This window comes from Lynx rufus, unplaced genomic scaffold (genome assembly GCF_022079265.1).
Source record: "Lynx rufus isolate CCGP_SWC_20201006 ecotype Redwood Valley unplaced genomic scaffold, mLynRuf1.p SCAF_10, whole genome shotgun sequence".
Taxonomy (NCBI): Eukaryota; Metazoa; Chordata; class Mammalia; order Carnivora; family Felidae; genus Lynx; species Lynx rufus.
Window position 1 is genome coordinate 322,348 of NW_025814824.1, and position 13,723 is coordinate 336,070.

A 13,723-nucleotide genomic window follows, 5' to 3' on the forward strand; every position below is an offset into this window, starting at 1 on the left:
TTCCATGTCTTGGTTTCACATTTTCATAGTTACATCTAAAATGTGCCAACAGGAAATGAAGTAGTTATAATTTTATGTACAATCTACTACCATCAAAGTTGACTGCTTTACAAGTCAACTGCTGTTTGCTTTTAACAGTCAAAGAATCCAGGATATTAACTTCTCTAGTTTTAGATAAAGCAGTCCCACGCAGCCACTGATTTCCCGGCAACCCTCATGCACCTACTGGCTACCTTCCCCAGGGAACTGCTGTGAGAACAGTCCCTCCCTCCCTCTCGGGACGCCCCCTCCCAGACCTGATCCAGTGTATCAGGACTGAGGACTGTGCCAATTGCTACTGGGGGCACAATACCAACAGATAACAACATAAACTTAACATAAAATCTAACCTTGTATCTTTTGACAGTTCAGCAGAACCCAGAACTCACCTGTGTTTTTTCTTGAATAAGGACGTTATCTGATAATGGAACTGGGTATGGTTTCAAGGGAGCCTTTATGGTGGCAAATATAAACTCCGTGTGGCTTTCGATAACATTATTCAGATACTTTCCTTCAGACTTAGCTTTATAGTAAACTGTTATTTCATCAGTCGGAACCAGATTGCACTGAAGGCACATACAGAAAATTTACAAGAAAGTGCATTTGTTAATCAAAACGGACAGTGCTGCTGAGCACGGCTGACAGTCCCATGTTGGATCATTACAGAAGGGCACAGGCTCCTGCCCAACCCTCCTCTAAAACAAAGGAGTGACCGAGTGCAAACGTGCTCACAGAGCTCTGAACTGAGGCAGAGCTCATGAGCACCCTGTTATGTGCTGGACTCCTGAGGTCTGGACTCCAGACCACAGGTCTCAGACACCTGGCCTAAGGGCTGGTGGGGGCCCCCTGCTGCGGTCAGGGTGGGGGAGCCTCTGCCAGGGGTGGGGTGTGGAGGAGACCCCTCCTCAGGGTTAGGGTGTGGGGTGGGAGCTCCTGGCTGCCTCACTGGGCCAGCGATGGGCACAGTGCACCCGTCCTGGCTCCCAGCTCCCTAGTGAGGAGAACCACCCCCTCAGTCCAGACACAACAGTGTATCCCTGAGCGAGGAGCCCTTCCTTGGACACCGGCTGTCATGTCTGGTGCCAGTCAGGAGGGCGACCGATCCAGAAGAGGATTTTGTGGAAACCCTGGAGAACTGGAAGCAGTGGACAAAGGGGGGGTTGGCTGAATGCTCCTAGTCAGAGAAACAAAAGAGCCACGTGCAGTTTGGGGTGACTGAGTAGGGAGGGGAAGGGCCCACGTTTCCTACAGGGTACGACGTACACACTGCAGATCTGGGACTAATTCTCATTACTCGATTACAATTACCTGTTTACATTAGTTGCCTCTCCTGTCCTCCCCAACAACCAACACAAACAAACCAACCATGCAAAACTCCCAGTTTGCTTGTACTTAATGTGACAAACTGACCTTTTTGCGAAGTTTCTGGATGCGATTGATGACCTCCCGAGCCACTCCTTCATCCACCATGGACTGTTCGGGGGTGACGTCTAAGAGAACCAAAGCCTGTAGGAATGGATGGTGCACAGCATATAAGGAAGAATGGTTCTCAAACCCAGCACAACTGTATGTAAATTAAATTATAAGGAGTCTGTAACACAGCACTATTCACCCCACTGAGCAAAAGAGATAAAGTTACACTAGCATCTGGATGGCTCAGGTGCTTCTTTGTGAGAAGCCATTCCTCTCGCCAGGAGAGGCTGGCGTCTCCTGTTCTGCAGGTGCTGCTCCCAGGACACATGAGAACCTTGAGTCTCTGTGTAACTGCTGTTTGTCTGTGTGACCGCCCTTGCAGGGAGTGGGGTCAACAGTCACGGCCCCCATGACCGCATGGCTTCTCACACCGTGGACGAGCTGGTGAGGGCCCCAGAGCTGCCCCGTTTCTTCAGCCAGGAACCCTGCTGTCCTTTGGACCGGGGGATTTGAGACGTGATTTCTACAGGGGACTGCAATACGCTTGATGGGACAGAAACTGCCATCTGCTTACTGACTTTGTCTACTTCCTACGCCATCTGTCACGGAGGCTGTTGAAGACGATGTGAGTAATGTAATGTTGTTGCCAGCACAGAGGGGGGCACGCTCGTAAATCAAGCACCAGCCCCAAAGACATTTCTGAGGAAACTCAATCAGTGAACAAACTTGCTTCACTAGAGGGCAGAACTGGAGATGGATGAGGAGGAGTCAGGGCAGGGCCACCCTGGTTCACGACACATAACCTGTGTCAAGAATCCCAGAGGACAAGGCCACCTCCTTGAGTGACTTCCTCAGGCTGGCCGCCATCAGGGTGTTCACACTCTCCCACCCTCGTCTCCGCTTCTTCCCCGATGGCTCCTCATGCCATCTGCCCATGGGGAGCTAGAGGCTGGCCTTCCTCACGTGGTACTCGCCGCCCCACTACACGGGGCATGTTACACACAGGGGGCCTCCCGCGAGCCCCCCACTCCCACCCTGGAGATCTTACGACCCATCTGCCCAGAGAAGTCTGGTTGGAAGCAAAGAGAGAAGCTCTGACCCCAAAATCTAAAACTGCTGCAAGTCCCCCTCCAGGAGGTCCCACACCAACCCGCCCCCACGCTAGACTCTGGGCAAGAGCCCTTCTCTGTGCTCATTTCTTTTCTTTCTTTTTTTTTTTTTTTTTAATAATTTTTTAATACTTACTTTTGAGAGAGAGAGAGAGAGAAAGAGAAAGAGAGAGAGAGAGAGAGAGGCGTGAGCAGAGAAGGGGCAGAGAGAGAGGGAGACACAGAATCTGAAGCAGGCTCCAAGCCCTGAGCTGGCAGCACAGAGCCTGATGCAGGGCTGGAACTCACGAACCGTGAGATTATGACCTGAGCCAAAGTCGGATGCTTAACCAACTGAGCCACCAGGCATCCCTGTGCCCATCTCTACCAGGTAACTCATCATGCAGAAGAGTAAGAACTGAGTTCCTTTTCTGTCTCCGTGACTGACTTGATCCTTGAAGGGTGGGGTTACATCTTGCTCATTTTTGTACGACCTGACACTCACGACGATTGCCAGCAGAGGTCACAAAATATCTATTTGCATATACGTCAAAGAAATGCCATGTTAAGACGAGACAACAGAGGAGTTTACTAGAGAAATCTCAGGTGAATGCCTGGTCGATCTTACCCCAGGACGGGCTGCCAGAGCTGTCAGGACAGGGTGGTAAATACTTTCTCGTCTTATGCTCTCTTCTGGAAAAGCAATGTTCTAGGGAAGAGAAGTACCTGGGCATCTGAGTGCGCTTCGTACTGCGTTGTCCCTCCTGCTGTCTGGTCAAAGGTGTACATGAGGCGGATGTCCTCTTCATGCAGCTCATGACCTTCGACAACAATGGTCCCTATCGGAGAAGCAGCTGCCACTGTTAATCAGCCCCCTGCCTCCTCCTCACGCCACCCAGCTACCAATATATTATGCCATTTTTTTTTAAGTTTATTTATTTTGAAGGGGGAGGGCAGAGAGAGAGAGAGAGAGACAGAGAGAGAGAGAGAGAGAGAATGCCAAGAGGGCTCAATCTCACAAACTGTGAGATCACGACCTGAGCCAAAATCAAGAGTCGGACGCTTAAATGACTAAGCCACCCAGGTGCCCCCTGATGCATCAAGCTGCAGAGACTTCAAGAGATCATGTCTTCTTGACTCATGCCATTGTTGCAGTCAAGGATGCGAGAGACTTCCTTTACACTTGCCCAAGCTGCCTTGAGGACAATTAAATCACCGCCAACGTCTACCCGTGTATATAAGCCCCTAGATCCAAAGGCCTATGCCAAAAGGTGACATGTCCCCACCATAAACACACAGCAGCATGATGGAAGAGAACAGGCTGCAGAGTCCAGTCGGACCCAGGCCCCCACCCACTGGCTGCAGGACCCTGGTGTTCCACTACCTGCTGAGGACAGGAGGGCAAGGGTGACGTGAAGCCAACAGTGAGCAGGGGGAAGTGCTGGGCACCACCCTCCCATGGCAGCCAGGACGCATGAACAGCGGCTGTCGGTAACGCCCATCTGCGGTGAAGCCTGCTGTGGTCACCTACAATGGTCTTGGTCAGCACTGACTTTACGTCACTCTGTTCTGAAAACCATTTTGCTTCCCGTTAGTGCAGAAATCCATTTGAAAAGTAGTTTAAAAGGAACCTGCAGATCTTTAGTATCAAGTAAATTTTATTTCAGGAATTTTAAAATATTTTGGCCATCTGTTGACACAACTTAGATTTGTGATTTGAAGTTTGATCAAAGATTGTTAATTTAACAAATCAATCAAGTTGGTTATGACTCAACTTTTATTTGCTAGCTTCCTATGCTTTATAAATTTTATCTAAAAATGTGGGGACTTTCAGGGACACTTCTCCCGAATTCCATGACCACTCATCTGATTTGAGTCCTTAAATCTCCCCTTGTGACACCTCTGCACTCACGATTTTCAGCTTCAGAGGGAGCCCTCGCCATCAAACACCTTGTGCCCTCAGGTGGCTGCAGCACATTGAGCAGACAGTAAGACCACAGGATTCTAATCAAGGCAGAGCTGAGAATTCCCGGGCACCTGGAAGGTCCCCCAGAGGAGAGGAGAGAGGGGCTGAGTCCCCTTTCCTAACCTCCTCGTATTATCCTAGGCTTTTCCTTCAGAGCACTTGTCAAAACTACAATTTCCACAAATTTTCAATGTCGGCCAGCACATGAGGATAAGGACACCGTCTGTCTTACTCAATTCTGGGTTCCCAGGGCCAACCAAATGGAAAAGCTTTAGAAAGTATTTGTTGAATGAGTCCAACTCCAATCTTGCCAAAATCTGAGACCGAACTATGAATTCTAGAGGTCTTAGAGAAATTATGGGAAGTTCTCACCCAGTTGTCCCTCACAAGCAGCTCCAAACCTCAGTGCTAAATCCCTTTCTCAAAATAGACTTTAATCCTTTCTTTCGAATATATTCTAGTCTTCATTTGGACACCTCCAAAAACCTACATGCTTTTTCTCCAAAAGCAATGACAGTACCAATGACACTTGATACCGGGGGTTCAGCTCTCACTAGGGTAGTTTCTGGGCTCACGTTAGCATCTGCAGAATTCACTGGTAATGAAGGTTCCACCCATCTGGTTCAGTAAGTTCTACCTGGAAATCTAGCTCAGCGGAATCAATTCTATGGAATATTTCCACGTGAGAATACTCACTGCAGTATTATTGAGAATAGTAAAAGAAGGGAAACAATCTAAAGAATCAAAAATAAGACTGGTTAAAAACATCAGATATCCCTATGAAAGAAAATTATTATAGCAATTGTTGAAATAACATTTTAAAGACTAATAACACACTTAAAGTAAGAAGTGCAAAATAAAGAGGTGAATAAAACATAAAGTATATAAGTGAAAAACACATTTAAAATTATAGCGTCATCTCCATTTTGTAAGGCTCCAGTTACATGACTATCTGTGTAACAAGAAGGAAATCAACCAGAATTTTCATACTGCTCCAGCAGTGGCAGAGAGTAGGCACTCAATCTGCATTAAATGGATGGGTGATGGGTTAGGGGGCATTTTTAGTCTCTTCTTTTCCAAAATTATCAGTATTTGTAATAAACATGTTTATGACCAGGAGAGGCTGGAACAGTGCAGGTCAAATAGGAGCCCAGGTGAGAGACCGCATCAGGTGAGGGCCATGGACAGGGTCGGCAGGGGTAGACACCCACCAGTCTCCTGGAAACGCTCTAGCTCCTCGCTGCTTAGCTGCTTGATGGCCGTCATCACCGCCCTGAAGGCTCCCTTCAGCCGCTTGCCCAGGACCATGTGGTCAGGTTCTGCCCTTAGGCGAATGCCATACTTGTTTTTATCTGTAGACAGTGTAACTTTGCGAACATTCAACTCCTATAGTTGGTAGCCAAGATGAAACAGAAACATGGGAGATGAAAACGTGTGTCCACAAAAACTTGATATTCATGGTAACCTAAGTCACAACTGCCAAAAAGTGGAACCACCCTAGAGCCCCTCACCTGTGATGGGTAAACAAAATGTGGTCTATTCACACAACGGACCATTAATACCAAAATAAAGGAACGAATCACAGCCACAGCCTATGCCATGAATGACCCTTGGTGCCAAGTGAAAGAAGGCAGACTCAAAAGACCACCTACTGTCCGGTTCCACTTACAGGAAACATCCCGAGCAAGCACACCCAGGGACCGAAAACTTACACCTGTAGTCGCCAGGGCACAGTGGGGTCCTAAGGGCAGAATGGTGTGTGAATGCTAATGGATACTGGGTGTCTCTTTGGGGGGATGAAAACGTTATAAAATTACAATGGCTGTACAACTCTATAAATAATACTTACAAATCCTTCTTGTCCAGATCATTCAAGACAGTTGAGCAAAACTCAACTAAATAAGATTCTAGAATTAGAAATATGAACTTCACCTCTCAGGAGTAACGTTTACTCGAGCAATCTCAAAGCTCTAGAAGGTTACCAATTTTCTGAAGAATCAGGTGGTTGTAACGTGTCTTGCCTCGACTGTGCTAGTTATGGGTTACCAATGCAGCAGGAAATGGAGGTGGCAGGTCATTATACCTGACTGGATTACTTGACCTGATCATAGTGATTAAGACAATCTATTTAAATATACTCTATTTTTAACCCTATCTGCAAGCATTAGTTATAGAATTTACAATCTAACTCTTTAGTCCCTAATATATGTCTAGAATCCTCAAGCAATTCAAAACCAAATCTAGAAGTTAATATTTTCTACAGTAATATATTTAAATATTACCTGTAAAAACATCAAATTGAAATTAAAAATATATTTATTTTTAAAACATCGTGGAATATAGCTTTCTGGGAGACAACTGACATCACAGTCTACGCTGACTCCAAATGCACTCCCAGGGACCCACCCACGTCTACACGCTAACATATGCACAAAGACACATACCTTTTCTTTGTAGTCAGAAACCTGAGTTTTCAACAATGGGAAAGTGATTTAAACAAAGACGCAGCGGAGAGCAAACACTCTCCAGTTGTTAAAAGAATAAAGGAGGTCTCTAGGTTCTGACCTTGGGAGTCCTTTAAGAAAAACTGTCAAGTGAGAAAACCAAGTTGAAAACTATACATGTGGTCCTCTCTAGCACAAAGTCAACGGTGTGTACATGTGTGTGCACACAGTGCTCCGACAACCTGGCGGGGATGCCCTGGTGAACATCCCCAGAAGCCGTTGGACGGGAAGGGACTCACCCCATACTTGGTGCTAGAGTCTGAGCTGCTCATGACCAACGCGTGCTCACCTGTTACTTAATGATTTGATGGAACGGTTTTTGGGTTAATTAACAAAACACTCTGGAGAAAATAAGTGGATGAAGATAGTGAGTGTATTACCACTAAGGTAACGAAATCCACTGATCTTGGAACTGCTTTTAAAGAATTACAATTACACTGTAAAAAATGCAAAAATGCATGCTGATTATAAGCAAAGTGTCACATTCCGTGGATGGTTTGGCATATGAATGTACTGACACACGAAAGGAAAGGATAAATGATACATTCAAAGTGAACCTCGCTGAAGAGAACTAGTCACAATAATCTTCTCAAAGAAGGAATTCTTTTCGGACCCAGACAGACAAGCCAGAGGTCTTACCTCAATGATATACTTCTCCAGAGATTTGATCTCATTGAGAGCTTCTGGATCCTGGTGGATAACCACAATTTCTTTCAAAGGATACTAGGAGGAAAGGAATGGAAAGTTTACCAAGCAGCCAGCCCTTGAAACTGCAGGAAAATGAAATGTTAAAATCTGAATCTCAAGTTCCAGACTGATCAGGCTCATCTGGCACTAAGTCATCCACACCCCTGTTGCAGAAAAGAAAAAAAAAAAAATACCATTGCTGGAAGCTCTCTAAGAAAATGCTCCAAAGGCATAATGATTTAGGCCTGTGCACGTAAAATACAAACAAAGCGTCAAACCTTTATCGGAATGGTTTTGCGGTCTCGAATCACTCGCCCAAGCTCAATCACAGACTGCATCCGAGAGACCGCGCTCTCTGTGTTCTTGTCAATCAGCTCCTCCCTGGTGGCAGAGGTGGGGGTGAGAGGGACCCCATGAGAAGACAGTCCCAAATGACAGGCATGCACAGTGAGGAAGGGGCGGCCCCAGGAGCCTCCACACTGAACATCCCTCCAGCCCCTCCGCAGCCTGAGGAGCGGGCGGGCTAGCAGGCGGGCAAAGGGCATGGAGGGGCCAGAGCAGGGCCGCCATGTGAGCCTTCCTGGACCCAGGAGAGGCTTACGTGTATTTGATTCTTACCGAACGTGGGGCAGCATGAGGTAGTGGATGCTGAGTGTGTCCTTGTCCTGGACAGAACCGGGGTCAATCAGCAGCTTTAGATTCTGGTACATCAATTCGGTAAGAAAAGGTGTATAGGGGGCCTGCGTGAGACATCGGATATCACATCACTGACACACAGCCATCAGTAACTGATTTCAGTTAGAGTGGAAACAGCAGCTCCACACTTTAGAGAACAACACAGGGACATGCACAGAAGTGGGCATGAGATTACTGAACACACCGTGTGAAAGAAACGGCCTCCTTCTGAACTTGGCAGGATGGATGCCGTGCAGCCCAGTAGCAGGGTTGCGGCCGGAGGCCCCGAAACATCCCGGAGGAAGGTGTGCAATAAAACAGGAGCCCTGGCCACATTAATATGCACACAACTGAATGTCCCTACACCTCAGAAACCTCATCTGTAAACTGGGGACATGTTCCCTAGGGTGACGGTGAGTGAGTCGGACTTCAGGCACGGGTCCTAGGCAGGCTCCTGTTCATGAATGTTCAGGAAGTGAACAGAAGACTTGTAACATCACACTAGAAAAGTGGTAATAGGATATTGGGAACCTAAGCTGGAATTTTCACTTGTGTATCACTGAATATTTTAATTGATAGGATCATGTTTTTATAGAAATCCAGGTAAAGATGGGTGTGTGCTCACAGGGAGCAGTGGCTTTTCCATCTGGAGGCCAGCACCCTCCCTGAAATGTGCTGCCAGTGTGAACAGGAAGTGAATGTGTCTTATCCCCTCCTGACACAGACAAGCTAGTAAGATTCTGGAAAAGGAAGTACAGATTCAAGTTGTTTTAAAGCTTCTATTCCTATTTCTGGGAGGATAGGTACAGACTAGACACAGACAGAGGACACAGCAGCAATGGGGCTGGCATTTCAGAACTGGGTCCAGTATCTCACCATGAGCCTGCACAGAGACAGCAGAACACTGAACAAGGTCTCCAGGGCCATGACACAGTCCTCCACCCCGTTTTCGCCCTAGTCAACAAGAAAGGAACACGCATCAGACTGGGAGGCGACCTGCAGAGCACAGAGCACGCGGACAGGACAGAGGGCCTGGGACAGGAGGCCAGCATGGGCCCTGCTATTTTCCACCTCGGAGGCCCAGGTGGACGGGAGGACCTGCAGGCATCGGGTGCCACGTACGGAAACATGTACAGAAAACTTAAAGTAATTTTAGGTAAGATTCTCATTTTTAAAAAACGTATACACTGTATATTTTAAAAAACGTATACACTGTATATTTAAGAAATAATTACACTATCATCGCAGGAAAAACACAAAGGTTATAAAAAAAGAAGTCAACCATAATGAAGTTATGCAGAAGTAACCACGGTGAAAAGTTTAGTTTAAGCCCCTCGAGATGTGTGTGTATAGGTATGTGGTCTATCGAACAAAAATGAAATTACTGTTCTGTTACAGGCCTTCATCATTCACACACCTGAAGATAGACTGATGGGATGAGGCACAGGTGCCCTCATGGTCTATGTGTGGCCTTAGGGCCTGGGACAGGATGCAGGCTTCACCGAGGCCAAGTCCCCCACGGGCTCAGGGAAGAGTCCTGTCAACAAATAATGGACCTTCTAGAGGAAGAACCAAGGAGGGGCCCCTCTTGGGATCACAGCCATACCAGAAACACTGGCAAGTATCTGTATGAATTTCTTGTGTATTTTAAGAGATTCTGTTCAGCTTAGTCTCATATGGCCCTGAGACTGTCCAATATGACGTGTCCTGAGCTGTGTTTTGAAAATATGTGAGGTGACTTTTAGAACTTACAGAGTCCCATCCATCAAATGGTGATAAATATAGTTAACTTCCAATGTAAAAAGGAGAAAGAGAAAGAGCTTCAAAAACCAAGAGCATCTGAAAACATTCCTTTCTCTTCCGGCTACGCCCAGGTGTCTCTACTGTTGCTGCCCTCATATCCATCTGTGAGCAGCAGCCTGCATGCACTCACCTTCAACCTTCTGCGGTTCATCCGGACGTACCAGTTGGTTAGGACATCCACGAACTTGACCAGGCGAGGCACTACAGTATAGAGCCTGTAAGCTGAAAGCAGGCGATCAGGCAGTTAAGAACAGGTGAGCATCTGGGGTACGGCAAGGGCCAGACACAAGACAGGGCTGCCTGCCCTGCCACCCCAGGGCTGCCACGACTGCAGCCTGCACTGTAAGGGGACAGGAAGAAGCAAAGGGACAGCCCTGATGGCATGTACCAAGGATGCACCACACGGCCGTCAGGGTGTCCAGGGGCACATGAACCACCCTGTGTGAGCTGAGGACAAGCTCCCGCTGTCAGTGAGAGAAACAGAGCCCCCAGACCCGCGGTGGAGGCCACAGGTGCACGCCACACGGCTCCATGAGGCCCATTTCCCTGGTGCTGTGTGTGGGGCGGCACCACGAAAGCTCAACTTCCTTGCACTGTGCTACCATGAGCGTCCACTAGGTCGTGCTAGATGCACCGAGGGCTCTAGTCAGGGGCTGAGGCACAGCACCAGGCCAGTGCTTTCCAACCAGGAACGCTCTGCTCCGAGGTCTGGAGACACTCTGGCGGTCACAGCTGGGCAGGTGGGCCCCGGGGAAGCTGCTCACCATCCTACAGTGCAGAGCCAGCCCCCTACAGAGGATGCCTGGCCCAAATCCCCAGTGGAACAGGCTTCCTAGAGGCCACAAACGTCCAGGAAAGACCGCAGAGGAGGCTGTAAGAGGAGAAAGACAGGAGAGCTCCCGAGGAATTCCGAGGGCAAATGGAATGGTGAGGGTGCTCAGCCAGCCATGTTTGAGGCATGGGCCTATAGTTAGGATTTTCCTGTTCACCTCCCCTTAATGGATACTCCACACTGTACAAAAATACACACCAAAAGCAAGAATAAGACCAACAATTATAAGTAAATACAACTTATATCAATGAGAGTGTTCAGTAAATGTTAATGAGGCCTCTGGTCTAAACTGGTAACCACGGGCACCTCGGTGGCTCAGCCGGTTAAGCATCTGACTCTTGATTTCTGCTCAGGTCATGATCTTGCGGTTTGTAAGTTCAAGGTCTGTGTGGGGCTTTGGAACCTGCTTGGGATTCTCTCTCTCCCTGTCTCTGCCCTTCCCCCACCCCCAAATAAAAAACTGGTAACCACAATGAGAAGCTGCCAAGGGCAGAGCGCGGCTCACAAAGACCAGGGCTGAGGTGCTAGTGGCCACTCACTCCCGGAGAGGCGACACGGCAAGTGGAGGCCTAGTCTGAAGGGAAGAGGAGTAAGTGATTTCTAGGGTTCACTACACCCCTCGCCTTCTCAGAGGCTAGAGTTCCCTGTGCCTAGGTGTCAACCCTTGGAGGGCACACAGAACCATCACAGCACAGCAGTACCATGCGCTGTGGGGTCCCTGACGGGAACTGCAGACCCTCTGGTCTTCAGAACCCTGTCTGTGAGGGGCTGAAGGTAAAGAGTTGGCTGCTGTTCATCTCCTGTGCTCAGCCATATGTGCTTCCCAGGAGACAGGCCCCAGCTCAGGTGCTGCCCAAAGACAGTCCCCAGGCTTGTTTCCTATCACTCAGGAGGGACATGGCTGCGAGCAGGTGTCCTGGGGTGTGCACTGAGCTCTGCCTTACACATTCATTTCCATCTTCACTTACGTCAATTTGTCCAACAGCTTGATAGTCACCTGATCCTTAATGATACATGTTCAGTGGGTGGGCGCAGGCCTCGAGGGATGGGGCGGAATCCTTCTGTGCCAGGTGCTGGGGCACCAAGGAGGCCATATGCCTGCACGAACGGCAGGGCATTGGGGGGGCAGGTTAAACTTGCCAGGGCATGCGCAGCAGAGCCGTCTCTCCTCCTCTGCCCACCGACTTTGTCAGACCCATGTCAGGTATCCTACTTTAGTAGTTTCTGGAATTTCTCTCTCAGACTTGTAGCTATTCTGTCCCCTACCTCCAGGAAACCGACATAAGCTACTCTCCCCACCTGTGTCTAAGACCCAATTCGTTGCTGTTAGGTAACAGAAATATGGGGAAATATCTGCCTCATTATTATTTTTCTGTATTTCCTAATTTTTCTAGACCAAACAGGGACTACTTACTTAATGATTAAAGCAGACTAAAAATAAGTAAAAATGCGTGTTAACAAATACTACCTGAACATCTACTATCTTCCGGCTACTCTAGGCACTCGATCTTGGTTTGAGCCTCATAATGACGCCTCTAGGCACTTTCCACAGAAAGAAACTGCAGCTTGAGGACTTTAGGCAGCACCTGCCACCGGAAAAGGTGGTGGGGGTGGGTTCTGAACCACTGAAGCCACAGAAGGCCACAGGTCCGCAATGGTACCCGGGGCGGGCAGGGTGAGGCTGAGCACATTTCTACAATAAGCCTTAACAAAACCATACCTGAGAGATTAAAAGAAACAATTACTTATCTCCTGTTCTGTATCTCTCAAATTGCCTATAAAACTTTCTCTATGTTTATAGAGAAACACAGTTAAGCATCAAAAGGGCAATCAGAAAGAAAAGAGTCCTTATATCCGGCCCTAGAGTCATACCTGCCATTTCGGTCTCAAAGAACCCAACCAGCGACTGCATGCAGGATAGGACCCAGCGGTCTGTCACATTGGCACTTTCTTTAACCGTGTTCTCATTGTACAGGAACTCCATTTCTTCCTCCTGGGGAGTGACAGTCACTGAAACGTTCTGTGTGCTTAGGGGAAATTACCACACAGAAATGAATGCTTTGAATCACTCCACCTGAAAGTAGCTCACAACAATCCACAAAACCCCAGAACCCAATGGGCAATTTAAATTTCTGACTGTCGCAGTATTTTCCAAATAAGCTCTACACTTGGGATATTACATCCTCAATGAATTACATTTTTGAGTGAAGTAAAGAAAATTTAGAGGAAAAATATCCCTTTGCACCAAAAAGTTTATGAATTGAAAAATATTCCAAAGTCTTATAAGCGTAGGATTTACTTACTTAAAGCTGCATAGCAAAAGCTAGTACAGCTAGCCAGGACTGGATGAAGGTGTATAAACCGAACACGAACACTAGGAATTTATATCTCTGTTTTACTGTCCACTGTACTGAATGCTTTGACTCGCCCCTCCTTTTCCCTTGCAAAACCCTCCTCAAGCTGAAGGCCCATTTCACCCATGCCCCCCACACTGTAGCAACCCCAGGCTGGCAGAGCAGTGGCCATACTAATGGTGGCCCTGATCTGAGGGCCTGATGGTGGAGCTCGTGCCCGGCTGCCAAGCCCAGGAGAGCCCCATGGTGCTCCCGAGTCCCGCACCAGCTAGAGGCCTGCAGGGACCTGCCTGCCCTCCATGACTCACAGGGAGAGGCCACATCAGGAGATGAGCCAGAGGCAGCCAACGGTGAACAGCCAG

General features: G+C 48.0%; 1 protein-coding gene across 7 annotated transcripts in view; it reads right to left on the minus strand.

The window, feature by feature from the left end:
- The window catches only part of IARS1 (isoleucyl-tRNA synthetase 1), a 67,544-nt gene that overhangs the window by 14,168 nt on the left and 39,653 nt on the right, over positions 1-13,723 (minus strand). For 6 of the 7 annotated variants that reach the window (XM_047100456.1, XM_047100462.1, XM_047100466.1 and 3 more), the window contains 10 exons: positions 12,880-13,000; positions 10,306-10,397; positions 9,249-9,326; positions 8,316-8,437; positions 7,976-8,078; positions 7,650-7,733; positions 5,718-5,892; positions 3,267-3,379; positions 1,450-1,545; positions 429-605 (listed from right to left, as the gene is read on the minus strand). In XM_047100456.1, coding sequence (XP_046956412.1) covers positions 429-605; positions 1,450-1,545; positions 3,267-3,379; positions 5,718-5,892; positions 7,650-7,733; positions 7,976-8,078; positions 8,316-8,437; positions 9,249-9,326; positions 10,306-10,397; positions 12,880-13,000 — 1,161 coding nt within the window. The remainder of the gene's footprint in view (positions 1-428; positions 606-1,449; positions 1,546-3,266; positions 3,380-5,717; positions 5,893-7,649; positions 7,734-7,975; positions 8,079-8,315; positions 8,438-9,248; positions 9,327-10,305; positions 10,398-12,879; positions 13,001-13,723) is intronic. The other variant, XM_047100459.1, reaches the window with a different exon arrangement.